This window comes from Dysidea avara, chromosome 14 (assembly GCF_963678975.1).
Source record: "Dysidea avara chromosome 14, odDysAvar1.4, whole genome shotgun sequence".
Lineage (NCBI taxonomy): Eukaryota > Metazoa > Porifera > Demospongiae > Dictyoceratida > Dysideidae > Dysidea > Dysidea avara.
In genome coordinates this window covers 12,433,036-12,456,311 of record NC_089285.1, presented here as the reverse complement: position 1 = coordinate 12,456,311, position 23,276 = coordinate 12,433,036, and the positions used below count along the sequence as shown (strand labels likewise).

The 23,276-nt window shown below is 37.0% G+C and overlaps 1 protein-coding gene and 1 long non-coding RNA gene across 4 annotated transcripts; one reads left to right on the top strand and one right to left on the bottom strand.

The window, feature by feature from the left end:
* Positions 1-12,481: 12,481 nt before the first annotated feature.
* Positions 12,482-20,478, top strand: LOC136244161 (uncharacterized). 3 transcript variants are annotated; one of them, XM_066035683.1, is made up of 6 exons: positions 12,482-12,727; positions 13,299-14,609; positions 15,835-16,509; positions 19,555-19,876; positions 19,938-20,085; positions 20,141-20,478. In XM_066035683.1, the coding sequence occupies exons 1-4, from the start codon at positions 12,518-12,520 to the stop codon at positions 19,729-19,731; spliced, it is 2,373 nt and encodes a 790-aa protein (XP_065891755.1). In that variant the 5' UTR covers positions 12,482-12,517; the 3' UTR covers positions 19,732-19,876; positions 19,938-20,085; positions 20,141-20,478. The 3 variants fall into 3 exon arrangements, with proteins under 3 accessions (XP_065891755.1, XP_065891757.1, XP_065891756.1); XM_066035685.1 differs by having other exon boundaries at positions 12,701-12,811; XM_066035684.1 differs by lacking the exon at positions 12,482-12,727 and adding an exon at positions 12,825-12,959.
* LOC136244170 (uncharacterized) lies at positions 17,030-23,276 on the bottom strand. Its single transcript, XR_010695061.1, has 3 exons — positions 23,113-23,276; positions 22,925-23,060; positions 17,030-17,560 (listed from the first exon to the last, which is right to left on the bottom strand). It is a non-coding gene; the product is annotated as an uncharacterized lncRNA (long non-coding RNA).

Genomic DNA, 23,276 nt, shown 5'->3' with positions numbered 1-23,276 from the left:
CTTGCACTGTTAAACATCATTTCAGCCCGACTGGTGCCTTTGGCATACCACAGTACTTATATACAATGTATGCACACATCATGGATTATGTCCCATTTCTTTTCACTGGCAGTGCAAAATATCAGTTTGTAGTACATACAATTTCTTCTATGCTGATTATCATGTTTATCTTGAACAGAATGGTATGTATTTCCATAGTGGCCAGATTTACTGCAAAGGTGTTTTTCGTATCTGTAAGGCTGTGTAATGGTAGAAGAGGGCATATCAGTTTGCACATGTTATACAATAATTATGTTTTGTACAACTTAATCAGTTATGTCTTACGCATATGGCTAGTTATGTACATGCATGTTTCACACGAAACATAGCAGTGCATTGTGGCAGGTGGTTTTATACGTGAACTCATAGGCTATCATTTTAAATTTACAGCAGTAGACATGCCAGAGAAAGGGCTTCATCCCAGATCCAGTCACATATGGCATGATTCTCAATATTGTATAATATAATGCATGTACATTTTGATAATTATTTACATGCATATAGCTCACAGAATGATATCGGTGTCATCTACAACCCACCTGACTTGAGTTTGATGGGGAAAAGCATTAAAATGAAGTTTTCTATAAAAGGAGGAATGGAAAAGTGGTACAAAGGGACAGTAACTTCATATGGTGGAAGTGGGAAGTATGGTGTATACTTTCCTTGTGACAAACAGACTGTTTTTATTTTACCTGATGATCCTGACATAGATTACAGTAACTAAGAAGTGGCAGGGGCAGATCCACACTTTTGTAAAAGGGGGTTCCACTCTGGAATTGCAACTTCAGCATAGTCGTGAGTGGAAGACCAAACAAAAAGTTCATTACCTGCTACCCCTCACCAGCTAGCTATATTTATAACTACATAGATAGCTTGCTACACTGCTCCTCTAAATAATACTGTGACTGCTCTATTAGAGTAGTAAGAGACTTCCAAAAGCCAAAAGGGGGGTTCCATGGAACCCTTTGAACCCCCTGGTCCTGCCCCTGAGGGGGAAGTGTAGTAAAATAATTTCCAGCTCATTCACATGTGATCATGTTGCATCACATGACCTTTGTTTCACAAGGTTTGCAACATGAGGATTTCCAAACCAGAGCAGTACCAGAGTAGTAAAATCCTTGATCTCCACAACACACATCACAATACTATTGTTTAACAAGAAATCTCGTTTAACAGTGCTCGTGTGATTAGTTTGCATCACATGACCTTTGTATCATGTATGAAGTGATTTGCAACATGAAGATTTCTTAACAAGGAATCTCGTTTAAAAATGCTCACGTGATTAGATTGCATCACGTGACATTCGTATCACGTGATTTACGAAGTTACGTAAAATCTTCCCAGGAATAAGGCTCTCAAGTGTATATCCTACCTTCTACTAGCATTTTACGTGAGTGTAAAGTACGTAAAATCTTCCCATGAGTGACCCAAGGGTATAGTGACGTTATTCCTTCCCATGAGTGACCCATGGGACTACTCAAGTTAAATCTTCCCATGGGAGCCCCATGGGATTAAGTGCCTTATTACGTCAAGATGGGTGCGACCCAAGCTTGTATGTTAAGTCCGAAAGGATATTTAGACTAGCACACCAACAACCTCCTTGAGAAGAGGAACAAGGAAAGATCACTCTTCGTCTTAGACAATGCAAACACGATAAATTGCGGAGTGTCAGCCCAACAAATTGATTGCTTGTTTGCTTTACGCACGTGATTGTTGTCGTAATTCTCGTGAATATGATGTCGTTTACTGCATTGCACCTTCACTGTTCAAAGCTAGCAATGACATATGTGACTCATCATAAACAAACTCATCTTTGTTTTTAAACTTTACTAATATCAAAAGTTTTCCCACATTTTTTGTGTAAACATAGTGAACCACAAAAGTTTTCTCCCTTGAAAGGTTTGTCATTTGCAATTTCATTGTGCAAATTCAATTAGATTGTGCAAAATTTATTTGTGACACGATTTACAAATACACGTACACACTGACCTTAAATGTGTTTATCCACCAGTCAGTAACAGAGTTTCTTAACTGAGCCCACCAGCTTTCAATTTTCTACAAAATAATGAGAAGTTATAAAATGATGCAATCACTACAAGCAGATTTAGTGCATTAGGTTTCCATTGAAAGTCACAACATTTAAAGCATCGGTATATTAATATGGGAAGTCAATGTATGTTCTCTTTATCCTTACTGTATTTGTTGTAGAAGAGCCATATCAATAACTTTTTCTCCTCTGTATTCATCAGGATGATCATGTCGTAAATACATATGGGTGAGAGCCAACATAGTGTTTTCAGTGCCATGATCTGATCGGAGTATACTTGGACACCTTGAAGATGCAACCAACACAGATACATTGATGTACGTGTATGACTACTGTGAAAAAAAAGCATCATATTTGTGACTAGATTTTTATAAAATTGATCGTATGGTCACAATAATTTTTGAGGGGATATCAGTAATAATAATTTTTGCTTTCACAATAATTTGAGGGGGAAACATTTTGCGAATTGCCATCTGAAATTTCTAGGGGGGGAATTTTCATTTCTATAGGATGCATTAGTGCTTAAATCAAACAATGCCAAGCTGCTAATTTCAAGGTAAAAATTTTCACAGATAGCTGCTGGTCAGCGAATTTTTCCCTATCAAAAATTTCCCACTATACATATAATATGATATTATGGTGGTCTTAATAAATATTCATAGTTAACGTTTTCACTATTTTTTCAAAACCACAAAATCAGCAAAAATCTTGGGTTATAATGGTAAAAGTAGTACATTGCTACTGTTTACACTCGCTTGACTGTTTGTAACAAGGAGTACTTTAACAAGTGTGTAGAATCCTCACAATAACAGGTCTTTTTTAAGATACAAGTTAAAAACTTTAAATGTGCATTTTAATCCCTATTTATGTATGCACTATTCAATACCACACCTCATCACATATAATCCGATGCCATAGAACTATTGTAAGTAAATATATATATATATTATGTAAATAAACTTCAACTGTAGTTTTTAAATTTTTTTGACTGAGTACAACGTGACATTCATGACATTGCAGACATGATGAGGACACCATTTGTCAAGAAACTGTCAAGTGTTCTAGCTATAATGGTGTACACTAGAACTCAGGTGTACTCAAATGTGCATATAGCTAGGTAGGTGCTTACCTTTACAGCCCAACACAGCTAATAGATATGGCAACATTATTACTCCAGGATCATTATTCGTTGCCAGTAATTCAAGCCAGATTATTCTCCAAGAATACCTAACATAAAACATGATATGTATAAGAACCTTGCCATGCTCTTTCCTTATGTCACTATAATGTAGAGCTGTACCGATATGGGTTTTGGCATGTACCGATATCCGATATGGATACCACCAAAAGAAGCCAATAACTGATAGTCCATCCGATATTTGCATTACAAGCAAAAGTCATAGATAATCTATGCATTTACCTACTCTACAACAACATGTGGATTAGAGCTGAAACGAATATCAAATTTAGTATTCGAATAGTTTGAATAATAAAACAAGCGAATAATTCGAATAGTTTGAATGTGCTATATTGATTGAATTCATGTGATTTGATTTGTAATTACCTATTCCAAACCTTGTGGTAGCACTTCAAATGCATTAGAGTTAACGTTTTAAAGGTTAATTAGAAATATTTGCATAAATACATTTAATTACTTGTAGAATTACTCAGAAATACTAAAATATTGCTAAAAGCTTAGTTGCTTTACCTGTTGAGGTATTCGAATACTAACAATACCGCGCGAATATCCAAGCGAATCGAACGTTTGTTTCAGCTCTAATGTGGATATATTCATTGCTCACTCTATGCCTGTGGTGATAGTGGCTTGGGTTTCTATTGTGCAATCCAGACAATTAGACACCCACAAACATTTTCCCATTAAGCCTTAAACAAATATTTCTGCATTACTCCGCATTTTATTGGCTTGTGTGAACTCTGGTACAGTAAGTTTCTTTGGTTATTCTGTGACTGTTCTTTTATATTACAAAAGTACTATATAACTGCTTCATTTAAGACTGATAAGCTTTAATTTCCAGCAACAAAGACTAGAATCGCGTATGTTCGTATGGCTTCTCGTAGCGTAGCGTTTGCTGTACAGTGAACAATAAGCCACTGCCACTAAACAGCCACATGGATAACAGAAAACCAATATATAATCCGTTGATGTACAAACTATTGCTGTATAATACCGGTAGCGATATCGGTCCTCCTACTGTTCCCGTAGTGATTTCCATACCGCCGACCGGGATCAAAAGTTTGATCGCCAAAATATTGTCTTGATCACTTGATTTCATCTTTCCAAGAGCCTTGATTCTTGATCGTCAACCGTAAAAGCTTAGTAAATTCTCGTGTTGCCCAAATGCCCCGTAGTGGGGCAGTTTAGTGTCAATTCCCCCCTGTGAAGTCCCACTTATGCCCGAGGGGGGTGGTGGGGCAACACATTGATAGATGCATTAGTATACAGAATTGTGCAAATAAACTATGTTATTGTGCTCACAAACCTGAATTACTCTTTGCATCATGGTATTGAACTGTAATTTACTCTAGACCCTTTACGAAATAATCCAAGCGCATGGAATCACATTTTTTAGCCAAGTTAGCCTATAATCTTAAATACTTGGTTAATCACGTGATAGAGTATCTCTTCACCAGTACCTAACAGACATACATTGCACAGATCTTAAAGTACGCCAAAATCACCTCAATCTTTTTGTACTTTATGATGCCTACAAACAAGACGACGATGAGGCAGTATTGGTTGGGTAAAACTAAGCCTAAACAAGCTTTCAGATCAACCCGAAACGCTTTCAACAAGTTGCTATGGAATTTATTATTTTTAATTTATTCGACAGAATTTTTTACTGACTGAGTAACTGACTGATGCCTTCAGACAAGCATAACTCGATAACAACCTTTACATTACTCGAGAAGCTAAAGCTTTAAAGAACAAAAGAAACCGTTTGTGGAAAAGATATACCAGATCACAATCTACTGCTGATCATGTTGCTTACACTCAAACTCGTAATGCCTTGCGTACTCTTACACGCAACTTGCGTAAACAGTTTGAGAGACAGATTGCTAACAATGTTAAGGAAAATCCAAAAGTATTTTGGAATTATGCAAGAAATAGAATGAAGACACGACCAGCTTTAGGAAATATTGAAGGAATTGATGGCAAACTTTATACCTCAGATATAGATAAATCCAATGCACTTAACAATTTCTTTTCCAGAGTTTTTACAAATGAAGACCCAAGTACAGCACCAACCTTTAATATAGACAAAAGTGATGATGTCTCATTATCCAGTATTACCATAGATCCATCTATTGTGTTTGAAAAATTGGCTTCTCTTAAAACTGGTAAGGCACCTGGACCAGATGAATGGCCAGCGGAGGTTTTCAAACAGCGTGCAGATCAGTTTTGTGTCCCTCTGTCTATCCTTTTTAACAAATCTTTAGAAAGTAGTGTACTACCAGATGATTGGAAAATTGGTTACATAACACCTATATACAAGAAGGGTAACAAGACTAAAGTAGATAATTATCGTCCTGTTTGTCTAACGTCTATTGTCATTAAAATATTTGAATCTATTATAAAGGATACTCTGTCCAATTACCTCTCCGACAATAACTTACTCTCACCTAATCAGCATGGGTTTGTTCCTAGAAGATCATGTTGTACTCAACTACTACATGCTTTAAATGATTGGACCTTATCACTCGATGAACGTCTCTCTACTGATGTAGTTTATTTTGATTTCTCAAAAGCATTTGACAGCGTCCCACATACTAGACTTTTATTGAAACTTCAAGCATATGGAATTAATGGTCAACTTTTGAGCTGGTTCAAAAGTTTTCTTATGGGTCGACATCATTGTGTTAAAATTAAAGGTGTCTTGTCATCTTGGATACAGGTTTCCAGCGGTGTCCCACAAGGTTCAATACTTGGTCCGTTATTGTTTTCTCTATTTGTTAACGAACTGCCGTCACTTGTCTCCAGTCAGTTACTGATGTTTGCAGATGATATAAAGCTCTATCGTACCATCCGTTCTTCTGAAGACTGCCTTGTACTGCAAAATGACATAAACATCTTGCTTGACTGGTCAAAACGTTGGTTATTATCTTTTAATATTTTAAAATGCAAGGTCTTACATATTGGCAATGCTCCATACACCGGCAATTATACTATAGCAGGAATCCAGCTGGAGCTATTGGACAACATTCGAGATCTTGGCATACAAATTGACTCAAAATTAAAATTTCACATTCACACAGATATGGTAGTTAAAAAGGCCTACCGGATTCTAGGTCTCATCTGTAAATCATTTGAGTGTAAGGACTCTGATGTCATGGTAAAACTATATAAAACACTTGTCCGCCCAATTGTTGAGTATAACAATGTCATATGGGGACCTTCTTACACACTTGACAATCAAAAACTTGAAAGAATGCAGCGTAAAGCAACCAGAATGATTCCATCTATCAACCATTTATCATACTACGACAGATTAAGACATCTAAACATACCATCTTTACAACACCGTAGATGAAGGGGTGATTTGATATATTTGTACCAAATTCTCAAAGGCAGTTATGATATAGAAAATCATTTATTTACCCCATCCACTTCTACTGTAACAAGAGGTCACACAAGGAAATTATTCAAACATCACACTAATTCGTATACAAGATCTAATTTTTATAGTAACAGAGTAATCAATGACTGGAATTCATTACCCCAATCTATTGTTGATTCTCCCTCTGTCAATGATTTTAAAACACTGCTGGACAGACACTACAGTAATTGCTTATTTGATTTTGTATAGTAATTAGAATAGCTAAGTACATAATAATTATTAATTTTGTTATGGATGTACAGGCATAAACCTTTATCCTTAAAATACAAATACAAATACAAATAACGGCTAAGGCTACAGGCTTGATTTTTTCACTGTTCGATGTTGCTTCGGCCCGACAGGTGCCTTTTGGCATACTGCAGTACGTACAATGCATTCTTCATGGACTTACCAGTGTCCTCCTTTCTGTCCCATTCATCTTTGCTGACATCGAAAGGTGTCGATTTGGCGGTAGCACATGATGGCTTCCCGGAAATCGTCCGTATTTTTCATAGTGGCTATTTTGATTACAGGGGTGCTTTTCAAACAATTCTTGATTCATACTGCTGTGTAACGGGTTGAACATAGCCTACAGCAAAGCGTAATGGATACTTAACTTTTCAGACAATTAATATAATTGGGGGGCGCGGCACAATTTCTTCTTTCGTTATGCGTGGATTGTAGAGGTGCTCTTCGAACAGTTCTTGATTTGAAATACTGTGTAATGGGTTGAACATTGCTGACAACGAAGCGCAATGGATACTTCACTTTTCAGATGATAACTGATATAGCCGGGGCGCGGTGTCATTTCAGATGCGGCATGCGTGGGTTCACCAGTTATCATATACAAAAAAAAGTTAACAAACAAGTACATGAAAAAATTAGGAATTTTCAACTAGAGTAGGGGCCTGTCTCGCTGCAGGTGGTCCCCCGCCGCAAGTGGTCCGAGGGTGGTCCGGACGGACCAACTACCGCGCCTCAAGTAGTCCGGCCGGACCATGTAAAGTTGCTGTAGATGGTCCGCCCTGCTGCAGTTGGTCCCCCTAATGAAATCTCCACTATCAGCTTCCCAGTCAATACTAGCTCAACGTCTTGATCAAAATGCACTGCCCTCCACGAAATACGAGTCCTGAACTAGCAGTGAAGCGAAATTTGAGTAATGCATGACCTATTCTTAAGCTAATCCAACAACTGAATGTGTTACTGTATAATACTCTTAATAGCAGCTTGACATATTATATTGAAATACGTCAAGCGATTAGCCAATAGAATTAGTATTACACTTGTTTGTCAAGGTCCCATGACAAAAATTTATAATACTAATTTGATTGGCTAAAATAGTGTGGTGTGTTTATATTAGAAGTAAATGTCCGATTTGACAACTATTGTTACCATAGTGATAGATGCCCCCAAGGCACGACACAACATGGTTGCTTAGCAACGGTTGCCAGGTAACAGTTGCTGAGGTAAAGTCATTTTGAGACCATAGCAACGGTTGCCAGGCAACGGTTGCTAAGTGTGATTGGTCTTTTACAGTGGTTATTTTTTGAATTTCTGTTGCCTAGTAACAGTTGCTATGGTTGTCGGATTAATTTGCAATAGGACGGATGGCTGTGGTATTCGGGATTAATAGTTCTCGCACTGTAAACAGGAAGGAAATAGTGCTCGGCTTCGCCTCGCACTATTTTACTCCTTCCTGTTTACAATGCTCGCACTATTAATCCTGAATACCACAGCCATCCGTCCTATTACATATACATATAATTCTGAATATTGCCTTGTTTTGCATTTGCACGTGTAGCTATTCGTGTACGCGTTGTGGGCACCGGTGTCACTTTTGATCCCCCCTTTCAAAAATACTACCAAAACATACTCTAATAGAGTATGGTCAGTCAAATAGAACAGTCACCACTATGATATGGCTTAGTGTCATGTAGTCATCCACATGCAGTTGCCAACAGGATAACACTATAAGATGCATCTCTGGAAGAGGCTACAAATAAAGCTTCTGGAAACCCCCATCACTTCAGTGTAACTTGCAATGCTCAATTACCATCTCCACTTTCCAGAGGCCATGACACACCAACTGAACAGTTGGCTAGTTTTCTCAGTTCTAATAAAACATGATTTAATCTCTATACTCTGATTAAGGCTGGAGTATGGGTTAGATAGCTGTTCTACCAATGGTGAAAACCATTAATTCACTTGGATACAGTGATCGGTAACTACTAACTGCATGTTTCACGCCTCATACGCAGCTTCAATAGCTGTAGACAATAATTTTTTTAGCATGCCGGCACGCACTAAAATGTCAGTTTCGTTGAAAATGGTATATACAGGCAGGCTACTATAGCTGAAGGGTTCTATTCTAATCTTAGTGTGTAAACTTTAAACTCTCCATTAATGATACTAGAACTAATGCAGTATGGTGACCTTAAGTGGTTCTTACAAGCCAATAAGTTAGTAAACTTAAAGTGTGACACCTAATAGTTTAATTGAATCACCGCACACAATGGTTTTATTGTTCTATACTGGCCATATCTTATACCTCATTTACTTGGTTAAACACTGCAGCATTTATTACCTCAGTTTCAAAAATCAATGTGGTGGCTATTCAAACTTGACCACCTCTCGATGTTCAGAAACAATGTTTAAATTTTGAATTTTGAGCATAATAGGCTGGATTTTGGGCACTGCTCAAAAGCATAATAGGCTATTTTCAAAGCATAATTAGCTCAAGCCTAGCAGTGAATAACCAAAACTAATGTAAAAAGCTGTCTTTCTGGCAATGAGCCTAAGCAGCATGCATGCATAAACACAACTTGGCTAGTTGAAAATAAAAAATCATTTGTTCAGTTATGTAGATTCTCCATTTTAAAATCTCCTATTCACTTTAATTTGATTTGATGTGCTTTTCAGTCACTTGGAGCAACTGATTGTGACAACCAGCAAGGATTAACATTTTAGGACTTACTTATGTAGAAAATCAGGTAGAATTACAGCAGATACTGTATACTCAGTAATGTTACTTAGCAGTTGTCAGCAGACTTGTGTGTGTGTGGAGTCAGTAGAGGCCACTGATAAAGACAAGCCGAATGAGTTGTACAAGAAATTTTTAGGATGAAAAGGAGGAATTGGAATTTTATTTTATTTCTATTTCAAACTATTGTGATAATGAGTCGGTGTTATGTACTTTCACACTTTCCATTTCTTGGATCCTGCATGTAGTTGAGATTCACACCAGCATTGGCAAAATTTGCATTTAGTGGATTAACTATAATATCCACTGTTTTACCCATAAATGTGTGAAAGCATCAGTGTTAAGACCAGACAGCCCTCACTGTTGGCCAGTGTTACAGTATATTAGGATGATTACCAATCAAGTGACAAATCTGAAAGCTCCACTTGATGTCCACGCAACTATTAAAGTTACTGTACATTTCACCATTTTACACAGGATCATGGGTATCACATGGTTATATAGGAAAGGTTTTACCATGTTCACAACAACACTTCACAAAAGTGCTGATACACAATTCATCACGAAGATTGTACTGGCCACTCAAAGTTGCAGGACTCTAAAAGAGTATACATGCGACATAAAATAATATTATTAATCAAGTGTGAGTAAGTTAGTTATTGATCACATGATCATTACAAACAATTATCTTTGAAAATGATATCTGGTATCTCTATTGCTTGATATTATGACATTCTCTTCTTGTACATTATACTCCTTGACTGTGCAGTGTATGGTCAATAGCTGTAAAGAGCTCAAATACTTTAATTATAGATGGTGAAATTGCAGTTCCAGTTTACAACTGCTACATAGCTATTGATTCAGATGGCACCGACCTTTCTGGTGACTTAATGACTACAATATCAGCTCATCATGGACTGCATTATAGTGTTGTGCATGAAATCAGTGAAGGTGCTATTATACTTGTATGAAAATCCAGCTCCTAATTTAATCATGCTTCATGTCAACGACATAAGATTAACTTTCCAAGAATCTCTTATAATTGTATTTACGTGATGTTCATTAAGCCATTATACTTTTCATCATCATTTAGATAGCACTGTAGCTGTAATGTGTGGATGTGGGTACATTATATGCTCAGGCATCACAGCCGATAAACTTCCAGTAGCCTCTTGCTCTGCCAGTGGATTGTGCCAGTCAATTTCAATACTGTGAACACTAATATAATAGTATCAGCTACAGTTTTGTTATTATGTCATTTATATGTAATTTATTTTGTCGGCATTAAGCTGTAAGTTTAATTGTACAGTGGAACCTCTCTATTATGGACATTGTAAGACCCAGAAGTTTTGGCCACTTTTTACTGTAATATAGAGGTTTTCCTTTTTCAGAGGTAAAAATGTATTGACCAGACCGTTTGGGACCATGGAGGTTTTTTCTATTGTGTCCTTAATTTGGGGAGTTTGTTAAGATAGGTTCCACTCTATGTACTAGCTATCTATAGTGTTTTTACATAGATACTATGGTATCAGGGGCGGATCCAGAGTTTGGAAAGAGGGGGGGCACCTTTCTGAAAAACAGTTGAAGACCAAAAAAACTTGCTGAAAACCAGTTGAAGACCAAAAAAAAAAAAAAAAGGTCACAACAATAATAGCTAGTTATCCTTAACAACTATATCACGTCTGTTATGTAAAATAAAATCCTATTTATAGCTTCATAGGTAAGCTACACTGCCTCATGAACATTGTGACTGCTTTATTAGAGTAATTGACTGCTCTATTAGAGTATCTCGATCTTGTATGCAATTTCTTGAAGGGGGGGCATTTGCCCCAAATGCCCCATCCTGGATCCGCCATTGTGGTATCTATGCATGGTTTTTACCCCTAATGTTTACAGCAGCTGATCCAGGGTTTATCAAAGGGGGTGCACCAGTATATGGAGTAGGGATCTGTGCCCCCCAGAAGCTAAAGCTTTTTGCAGAACAAAATATCTTAAATGGTTTAGATCATACTGCTTTTTATGTGGACTACATTGATCAAGAGTTGTATAGGAGCATTAAAGTGACAATCATGCCAGCAGATTATTATTATAGACCTAAAGAATGGCATACACAAGATCGCATGTATTTCATTTACAAGATATCCTTAGCAGGCTAAATGTACATGTACCAATGCAATTGTAGATGTTAGGTGACTGTTCTATTAGAGTATTTACTGACTGCTCTATTAGACTATCTCGATCTTGTATAACACATACGCATACTAGTACAATTATAAGGCCACCTCGAAGGCCACAGTGGAACGGGAAGCTAGGTCGGGCACTTTGTACCTAGCCCTACGCTTTCTCAAAGATCTGTGATCGAGTCTATGATAAAGCCAGTGGTGGACCACTTATGGCAGAGGGGGACCCAATGGCGGATCCAGGATGGGGCATTTGGGGCAAATGCCCCCCCTTCAAGAAATTGCATACAAGATCGAGATACTCTAATAGAGCAGTCAATTACTCTAATAAAGCAGTCACAACGTTCATGAGGCAGTGTAGCTTACCTATGAAGCTATAAATAGGATTTTATTTTACATAACAGACGTGATATAGTTGGTAAGGATAACTAGCTATTATTGTCGTGACCTTTTTTTTTTTTTTTTGGTCTTCAACTGTTTTTCAGAAAGGTTCCCCCCCCTCTTTCCAAACTCTGGATCCGCCCCTGGGACCAACTGGGGAATCGCTCTTTTCACAACTGTTCATGACATTACGTCACTTAACCATAAGCGCCTGTAAATCGTGCATAAGCACCTGGTATCACGTGAGGTCTAGTGGCGGCAAAGTTTAAACGTGATGGAGTGGTGTATTGGGCTAAAGAAACATGGAAACTACTACAGTGGATTTGTGGAACGTTTAGAGCCAGTGTTACAATCACATAGGATTGCTACTACCACCACATGGGGAATACGCACTTCAATCACCCATGGCTGTACAAATGATGCTGGCAGCAAACAAGAGTTACTTGAGGATGGTGATGGAGAGAAGGAAAATGACCCATCAATGGTAGGGAATTATTTGTCATGATTTTATCTTGGTGATGGAGTTGGAAAATAACAATGATTGGGCTAGTTATAAAAATTAGACAAAGTAAAACTATATACATACTAGCATTGGTACCTGCCCTACTTGCAGGACCCACATTTTAATGTCGGGAACAGAGACCAAGCATTAAATACCAGCACTGCTCAATGTAGCATGTATAATGATATTACTTCTAAAGAACTTGTGCCATCATGTAAGTATACTGAAATTCAATCTTCCCTTCAATGTGCTGTAAAGCATTTGTACCCACAGGGACAACTAATGTGACATAGTGTCCTATAGTGCTGTGTAGCATGCATGTTGATAAAACCCAAGTGTTTAAACATCATCATTAATATATTTTTAATGTCCTGTAGTAATAACTGTAATGTATGATCGTTATGTTACTTGGCACTTCATCAAGTAATGCAATTCCAGTCTCAGGTTAGGGCTGGTGGTAAAAAGAAGTATTTTAGCCACTAGGTTTCATAAATGAAATTTATGTTACACTCTATGGTGAATATATAATCATGCTTGTATTTTACATTTTCAGATGAAGCCTTCAAAGCTCTATTGGACCCACAAATTTGGTGATACAGTTGCAGAGTTTAATAATACACCCTTTACAATAGTGAGGACTCAGTATTTAGATTGCCAGCATGGTAGGCATTACTTTAAAAAGTATGAACGCAAGTCTGATAGAGTTTGCTTGCAATCGACTCGCAAGTTTGGTTGTCCAGCACATGTAGTCATAAAAGAATTTAAAGTATTTCCACAGTTTTGTGTTGAACTTGATGGGTTGTCTGCTAGGGCAATGCGGAAAGTAAAGGAAGACAAATTACACTCTCTTAAGAGTGCACTTGCAGAAGGTACTGACATTGAAAGTGTTAGAAGGTTTTATGTCTCCCTACCAACAAATGAAGCACACCAGAAACATTTCATTGGACCTATTGCAGGAGTGGTGCAGAAGGTCAGTCCAGTGGTAGCAGCAAAAATTGAAGAATTAGTGAAGGAAGGATATTCAGATGTTGCAGAAGTCCAACGCTATCTGGAGCAGTTTGTGAAAGCAGAATTTAGGGATCAGCTACCTGACAAAACCAACCGTGCATACTACCCTACACCAACTGACATACGAAACCACATGTACAAGGCCAGGCTTGGTTTGCAATTCTCAAAGCTAGATCAGGTAAATCTACAAGAACTGGTTGCTCGATGGAGAAATGAAAAACAGAATGAAAAGTTTTTCTTCAGACCATGTAGTGACCAACAGTCACAAGATGATCCTAATGCCAGTGAATCATTATTGTGGGTTCATCAGGTAGCTTGGCAGCAAGAATTGCTGATCAAGTATGGAAACTATATTTCCCTGATTGATGCAACATACAAAACCATGAGATATGAGCTGCCACTGTTCTTTGTGTGTGTCAGAACCAACGTTGGATATTGTGTTGTTGCTGACTTCATTGTGCAGTCCGAATGTGCTGTATCTATTAAAGAAGCACTGTTAGTCCTTCGTTCGTGGAACCCTGAATGGAATCCTCCATTTTTTATGTCCGATTTTTCAGAAGCTGAGATCTCAGCATTAGAGCAAACATTCCCTGGTGTTACAGTGTACGGGTGTGACTTTCACCGTGAACAGGCGTGGACCCGTTGGATTCAAGATCACAAGAATGGTCTCAGTACAGATGAAAGAGAACAGTTATTGTCACTGCTACGTGATTGTGCATGGGCTCCTTCTGCTAGTGAATTAGCTTGTGACTTCCACTACAAACAGTCATTGGAGAAACTACAGAAGTCTACTGTGTGGAAACAGCATGAAAATGTCCGTAATTGGTTGGTGGGCTCATGGCTTAATTCCCCCAAGGTGAGCTTAACCTCTATAACAAGTCACATGTGGAATGGTAGGTACAGTGATGGGAGTGTGAAACTAAGTAGGATGGATGGTAATTGTTGGCACAAAAAAAAAACATTTTCGGGATGCTTTTTTGGTGAAATGTTCCTAAGTTTTATTGCACAAAGGGAATGTCGGCCTTAAACATCTACACTATTGCATTCACCACTGCATGCGTGTATACAGGTCATCATAATTTATATTAATGCAGATCTACCAACTAAGATTATGAGTTAGGGTATTGCATAGGTATAACAAGTGCTCACCATATTTTCGGGCTCAGTCTAAAGCTATGCAATATTCTTGAACTAAATAGCACAAAATATGCTACTGTAGACATGGTCATGTTTAATATAAATAACTTGCATTTCTGTGCAAGTGTATTCTGTAGTAGTAATATTGCTTGCAAATGGCATATGGCAGGTACAGTATGTTAAATTAATAATCTATAGTTGATGTACAGTAGGTTGCAAAATAAAGTTAACGTTTCGTAATTGTAATTACGGTGTGATTACTAAGTAATTACCATGTTTGTACTGTAATTACGTTTTGACCGTAATCTGTAATTATGCAAAAAAGTAGTTTTTCACCAGCCATATATACAATATACTCATAGTTACCAATAGAGCATAATTCGTAATTACGCTTTGTAATTACGCTACTACAGCGTAATTAAAATTACGAAACGTTAACTTTTTTCTGCAGTTTACTGTAAGTGTGGTGTATTAATGAGGTATGTATTCTATTGAAGAGTGTAGGGTTGTTGAGGAACAGTAATTATGTATGGTATTTGTGCTAGGGCTGGGTGTTAGTGAATTTTTCAATGTCTGAACGATAGTAAGATGCTGTTCACGATAGACAATAGTATAACGAATAGTGAAAATCCACTTATTACCTTCACAGAGATATGCAAGGATAGATGTACTTATGGATATGTTTTTGTCTAGGAGACTAAACAGGCTTTTTACCCTGGTTTGTGTTCCCAAATATTATTTTTACAATTGTTTTGCATGAATATTTCAAATTTTTTTTTTGTTTTTTTACATTTTAATTACTGTCTGATAGTAATTTTTCAAATGATAGGTGATACACGATAGCAATACCATCCTGATATTCTGATATGTTCATACTATCCCCCAGCCCTAACTGTGCGTATGTTGTGGAATCTTGTGCTTATTATATCTTCTTTAATTTGTAGCGTTGGGCTCGGGCATTTCGAGATCACAACTTCTATGCAGCTGTAGATACTAACAATGGAACTGAGGCCATGAACAAACTGTTCAAATATAAATTCATGCCAAGGAGGAAATCATTCACCTTATCCGCTTTAGTTACACAGCTGTCAGACCGCTTTTTACCTGACTTACACAGGAACTATGTCCTTCAGAATCTAAAAGGCTCACCAATGTATAGAGAATACAATGATGTCGTCCCCAATTACCTGCATGGCAAGCCACGGTCAGTTGTTCTACACTGCTTAGAAAGAAAAGCTAGGTCAAATCGATATGATGATGAGGACATTGTCTTAAGTGAAGATGGAATATTTAAAATTAAGAAATTGGATACCTTTAAACACACAGTAAATTTTTTGCAACCCTCTTGTACATGCAAAGATTGGATACGATGGCACCTGCCCTGCAAACATATGTTTGCAGTTATTAGCTTGAAAGCAGAATGGGGTTGGAATGCCCTACCAAAGAGTTACAGGGAAAGTCCTTACCTTCAAGCTGACAATGATGCCATTGTGCATTACTATGGTGATAGTGGAGACAGTGGAGAGCAGCAGGTGCAAATGGTTGAGGAAACTGATGCCACTTTAATCTCCATGAGTGACAACCAGTGTAGTACACCTGCCAATATTCAGAAATCTCAAGTACATGTTCACACACACATATATATATATATATACACTCAACATTACATGACATGTACACTATGATGTATGTTTATACTGGCCAACAATGAACATCTGTGTTTGTGCCTAAACATTGCCCTGAATAATTAACCTGATAGTATCTGTTAGTATTAGTGGCTGTACTTGGCTGTCTTATATATAATAGTTTTATTACAAACACTGTCTTCTAGTTTAATACTTGTAGTTTTGTATGCAGTATAGTATTTGAATGTTTGAAATGGAAAGGATAAAAATTAGCCTGCATGATTTGTCGAAAGCTTCAATTTATTAGGGCTGAGCAATTGTGAAATTTTGTTACTTTCACGATTGTAGAACGTAACATCACAATTGTGGTAACTATCATGATGTTATAACTCACATGTATCAATAGCATGAAATTATTATTTTAGTAATACACGGCCATGTTCAGCACAATTAAAATCATGCAGTTACAGTTTAATAGTAACGAATAAAGTATCCTTAGAAATTCAATGGTTTCTAGTAGGTGGACTTTTAACTATGTCGTAAGATTTATTCACACAATGAACTCTCAGAAGTGTAGGCTTGCTTTCTGGACCATGTTCTTTCACATACAAAGTATGTGCCATGATTTGCAATTTATTAACACATATTTACTTGTGATATCACAATATCATGGTTATTTATAATATTTATCAACATCATGATGTTCAGAGACATTTACAATTAATCCCACAATTGATATAATCTCCCAGCCCTACATTTTATATATCCACCACATACATATATTTACTTGCTGTAAAAAAATAAAAAAACCTGCTGAAAATACATGGTAGTTATGTAACTGTTCACCCTCACTGGCTATGTTATAGTCATACCAATGTTAACATTGTGTAATCCAGAAACCTCTGCGAGTTGCCATGTATCAGCCAATTTGTATTGTAAATACAGTGGAACTTTCCTGTCTGTAAAGGACATTGGCCTCCTCATTCAGGACATGGAAACAGCTGCTGAGGTCCCTATATAGACCTTTGTCAATGCAATTTTCCCTCTAGAAAAGAGCATGGCACAATAATAGTAAAATTTCATCAAAATCATTTGGTCCCAAAGTGTGTGTTAAATGCAGGTTCGACTATAATTCACTGCACAATCTGACAGTTAAACTACAGAGGTGACAACAACCCAGAATGCCATTGAGTGCATGAGCCACATATTTGAAAGGGAGTGTATAAACTGTGGAATGGACTACTGGAATGGTGGAATGAATTTTTTTAAAGTTCAATATCATTTTTTTACATCCAAATAAGTACAACTCCCCTTATGTAAGAAGGATTCCTCTTGAAGTCAGCTCTTTTAGCATAATTCACCTCACCATAGATACAGTTTACCAATATATTGTACTGTAAAGAAAGTTATGAACATGCACAATAGCAGTTTATTGGGAACGCTAAGAAAATTCCTGACTTAACCCTTGTTCCCAATTGATAAAAAGTTAGCTAGCTAGCTGATTACATGAATGCATTGTGAAAGTACATTCACTGTATAATGAAGTATTCATTTATTATCAACTTTACCAGTTAGGCACTGGAGGACGAACTCAGAAGGCAGAACCTGTACGAGGTGTTTACCACTAACCTATAGGAGCCTAAGCGAAAATCTTTGGGTAAAGTGAAACGGGACTATCTTGTAAGCATTTACAATGAGCCTTTTCCATAATTATGTCAGAAAACAAAATTTAAGCCAAAGTTCATTGTGGCAGTGCCATGTTGCACACTGAACTGAACCACAGTTAGTTTCATACAAATAATAAAGTATTGAGTTATAAGTCATACAAGTGTTGTGGTGAGGAAAAGTATGCTAAAAGAGCTGACTTCAAGGGGAATCCTATTTATTTGCTTACATAAGGGGAGGAGTTGTACTTATTTGGATGTAAAAGATATTGAACTTTAAAAAATTCCATTCCACCATTCCAGTATTCCACCATTCCAGTAGTCCATTCCACTGTTTATACACTCCCTATTTGAAATGTGTTTGAGACTGTATCATAAGCAAGTCAGTTACATGTTTCTGACTCCCTGTATTCACAGGCTTTAGCCTCCTCACAAGTCCCTAGTGGGATAGCATTAGTATATAAGTCCTTAAGCTCAAGTCGTTTGACTCAAGACTTTGGTGTATGTCACAAACATAGCTAAGGTCTACTTCATGACCTTATCAATAAGACCACTTCATTATAGTGACTATGTTAAGTAAGCCCCAAATATAGCTATGGTATACTGTATGCCTAACAGCAAACAGCAAAAGGTTATCAGAGAAAATTTTTATCCTTAGACCTCCACAATAATTATATAGTCTAATACATAATTTATTGGGATTGTTTGCAAATCTGCAAAAAAAATTGAATTGGTAATATTGCCCACAAAATATTTATTGTTTTTGACTGGGCCTGCAAAAACAAGACATGTGGGCACAAACTACACCCTATCACATAACAGGTCATATCTCAGTGATTGAATAGAATATATTTGCATTCTGTAACTTTTATTATAAAGTCAATCAAATGTTTAATGCAGGCTAAAAATTGTATTACCATAGCACAGTGGCATAAAAGATAATGGACGAAAGTTTGAAACAGTAGGAAAATTTTATGTACCCACATGTTCTGTTTTCGCAGGCCTGCATGGTCACATTTCATGACCTTTTGAAAAGATCACCTTGTATTAAGTAGGTCCCAAACATGTATAGCTGAGGTCTACTTCATGTCCTCATCAATAAGACCTCCTCACTATAGAAGTAGCCCAATTGCAAACACAGCTAAGGTGTGTTTCATGACCTAAGACTACTTCATTATAGTGACCATGTCTAGTATGTAGGTCTCGATAATGACGAGTACTTTCTTTCTTGTGACAAAATCCAGCATAATGTGTTATTGCATGCAAAAATGATTGTAATGTTTCTGTAGATGACCTGTGAGTAAAGTGTACATTATGTGTGACTGTGTGCAAAGCATATCTCAATTTAGCCAATTGATTGTACTTTGTCCTTTAGGGGGGAATCAAAAGACAGCTCAAAACTGAATCAGTGAAAGTACGCCAGATGTTAAAACAACTGGAAATTTTGACTTACAGCATGGATAACATTGATGTCCTGGTCAATTTTAACCAGTGTTTGAAAAAATTGTATGAGGAAACCCAAAGTAAAATGCCTAGGGCTGCTTTGCCGTAGAAGAGGGGATACTTCAGTAATTATCTCACGGAGGAAGATTAAACGAGCAAGAACAACACTTCAGTGCTCAACACTGCCCAGATGCAAGCGTGCTAAGCAATCAAAAGTGAAACAAAGAGTTGGTTTGAAAGCAGAAAAGAAGAAGGTATTACTGGCCATATGACATTCATTTGAGAATGTTAAGCTTTGTGCTTTTTTCCATGCAGGTAGCAAGATTAGCGAAACAGAAAGCAGCACAACCAGCAATAGTGCAAGAAGAGGAAATGGCTCAAGAGGGATTAAATAGACAGGAAGCAGTACAATTGGGACGGGAGTTGCAAGAGCCAAGTATTGTTACAGCTGGAACTAAAATAGGTATGCACTGATGACCTCAGTGATGATATATCTTTACCTTTATATACATGTATAGGAGGAAAGGGATAACGTATTTGTGGTCAATGCACTGGATGCCTAGCAACTGACTGCGGGAAATGTGTCAACTGTGTGGATAAGAAAAAATTTGGAGGCCCAGGTAAGAGAAAGCAGCGTTGTAAGGAACGACAATGTCAAGGATTGTAATATTAGTGTCAAGGACTGCATCAAGGATTGTAATATTAGTGTCAAGTATTGTAATATTAGTGTCAAGGACTGCATCAAGTATTGTAATATTAGTGTCAAGGATTGTAATAATGTACTTGCTGCTTAAAGTTCGTTCTACGTAACAGTACATGTATAACAGTAATTATGCTAATGGGATGTAAGATAATGTAGTTTGTAATTGTGTTTTTCCTTTTCTTAGGTTCCACTGTACAGTGGAACCACAGTGGAACTTATCTAAGACGAGACTAAGATTTTTTTGGCCTTAATAAGCAGGTGGTTGCTTTTATATAGGTGATTTTGAGAATTAGCATACCATCCAATGAAATACTCACTGAAATGAGCTGTGCTATTGTCAAGATTAGGATGAGGGGTTTCCAACAACATGGGACTTCTTTACACTATCCGAGAAATCCATTAAAAGTTTTAAAAGCTGGATTAATTACATAATCGGATACTTTCATTTCTGTTGGTTCACAATGGGTACAAGTGGATTTACATAACTATTACTGTATTTGTTAATTAATGACTTGTCATGGTGACTATGATCGATGACTATAAGTAGCTGCAACGACTATTTGGAGTAAATAACTGCTAGATGTTGCTGTCCAGATTGTGCTCCTGTCAGGCTCCAGTGGTCAAGCAGAAGTGAAAACATCTCTGATGAAAATTTTAGCATATTCACCAATATTTATCAAATAGACAGTATTCCAAATGACGTCATGAAATAAAATGGCTGCGGCTATTTGGGGTATTCTAACATTTTCGAGTGAGAGTTCCAATGGGGCTTAATAAGATTCAAATCACTATATTCAATCCTGGAAGAAGATATTGACCTAAAACTAGCAGGTACAGTTATAAGGGTATAAAATCTATTCTTTAACGCCAGGTTAGAAATTTTCAGCTGGTTTTCAAAGTTTAGAAGAAAAACTATTGTTTCTTTGCTGTAATAACCAAACCTGGTAATTTTGCCTCGATATCTAGTTTGTTAGCCTACATATCAATCTTCGAAATCTCAATCGCCATTGGTGACAATACTTGAAAATATAAGAATCCTCCAAATAGAAAGTTTGTGTGATGTTATTTGGAATACGGTCTATTGTTAATGCACGTGAAATATTTTTGAATATTGGGCACCCTTGTACATGATTTTGGGTTGGCAACCCCTTGAGGATTCACTTAATTGTTTTGTCAAATCTGTTAAATTATGTGTTAAATGTGAAGTACCATAAACAGGGAAAATTTCGCATTCTTCATGGTTTCAAAGCAAACAGCAAAAGTTTCCCTGCTAAATAAATATTTTTGCAGTGTAGTGTTACCAAGTAGCCAATTATCAGCATTTGTAAACTATAGAGGCTACAGGGTATATGGAGGCTACCAAGTTTCACAATGGGCTATTGTATCCTCTAAAACTTTTCTTACAATCGTTTTCATTCGGTGATTATTGTTGTTAAAGCGCTATACAAGCCATTCTGGTTAAGCATAGAATTGCGTAAAAAAAATATTATATTGGAAACCAGTATGCTTTTACATCTAACCTGAATATCTCCTGAACGGCTGGCCTCATCTTTGTAAAACTTCTGTGAAATGGAGTTATCCTAGGACTACACCTTCCATAAAAATTTCACAAGGAACTGACAAGCCTTCATGAAGTTACATATAAAATCACATATCGTGCTGATAATTGGTCAATCACAGAAGTACAGTTGCCAATAATAGGTATCCCATGCTGATATTTGGCACATGATAGGCATTGTGATTTTCCTCATAACAAGATGTTCACTCACGTGAGATAATTAAAATTTGGTGCACTAAGAGACAAAGGACTGCTCTGTTAAATGGTTCAAACCGGAAGTTCATATGTCATTGAATTAAGGAATTACAATTGCGTGATGAAATGGTACCGATAATTGGCGACTTACTCTACTACAAAGCTATGTTTAAGCTTTACCATAAAACTTTCACCATGAATAGTCTCAGTAAACCTTAACTGCAAAACTTTCTTTATGGTACAAATTAAAGTGCTGTATGCAAGCACAGGAAATACCTGGATTTGTCATGTAATACATTAATTACTCAAAACGTAATAATCGCATTGCAATACCCCTGAACCCTGCCTCTAAGTCCTATAGCACTGATTTCAAATTTACCAAATTGCTGAAGCATTCACAAATAATTAGTTTTCTGTTGGAGTATAAATTTAAATACCTGCTATACAGTGGTACTATTAAACATTACTCTGCTATATGGTATTGAAATTTGTTGAATGGTTGACACCTTCTATTCCTGGCCATGTACATGTAACTACGATTTCCATCCCATGCACTCTGTCCCGTATTTACTATTGCCACTCTCTATCATTTCAATACACATGGATGAAGGAATGCTATCCATATCAAATCAGGATTATGCACACACTATAATACATAACCCTGAAAAATGTGCGTACACTGTTTAAAGGATTTGCCAAATTAACCATGACACCAACAGTTTTGGCCCCCACTATTTCCACTTGCATCTAGGCGGACCATAAACATGCATAAAAATTGATATTGGACAAGGTATGGCATTATAATATAGCTATATCATTAACATATACGAATAGCACACTACTTACTTGTGTTACTATCTCTCATCATTACAATCAGTGCCCCTATGGACATATACCCGCGGAAAATTAAACAAGCACGTGCATTGAAGCAAATAAAGTGTGATGGTAATAAGACTAAATTTCTTCAGCATAACTCACCTTCCTGTTATCAAAGCCATCATAGAAGTGAGCTTTATTTGGAATATTAACATTACCGTGTAACTAATCAGTATACTAAAACGTTCTGCTGACGATCATATCAAACTCCCACCATCGGTTCTCTCATGTTTCGCTATATAAGACGTTGAAAAATTTCGTACTGTAAGAGGCCTATCAGGCTTCAGCGCAATGCCCTGTTGAAGGTCATTACGTAACCTTT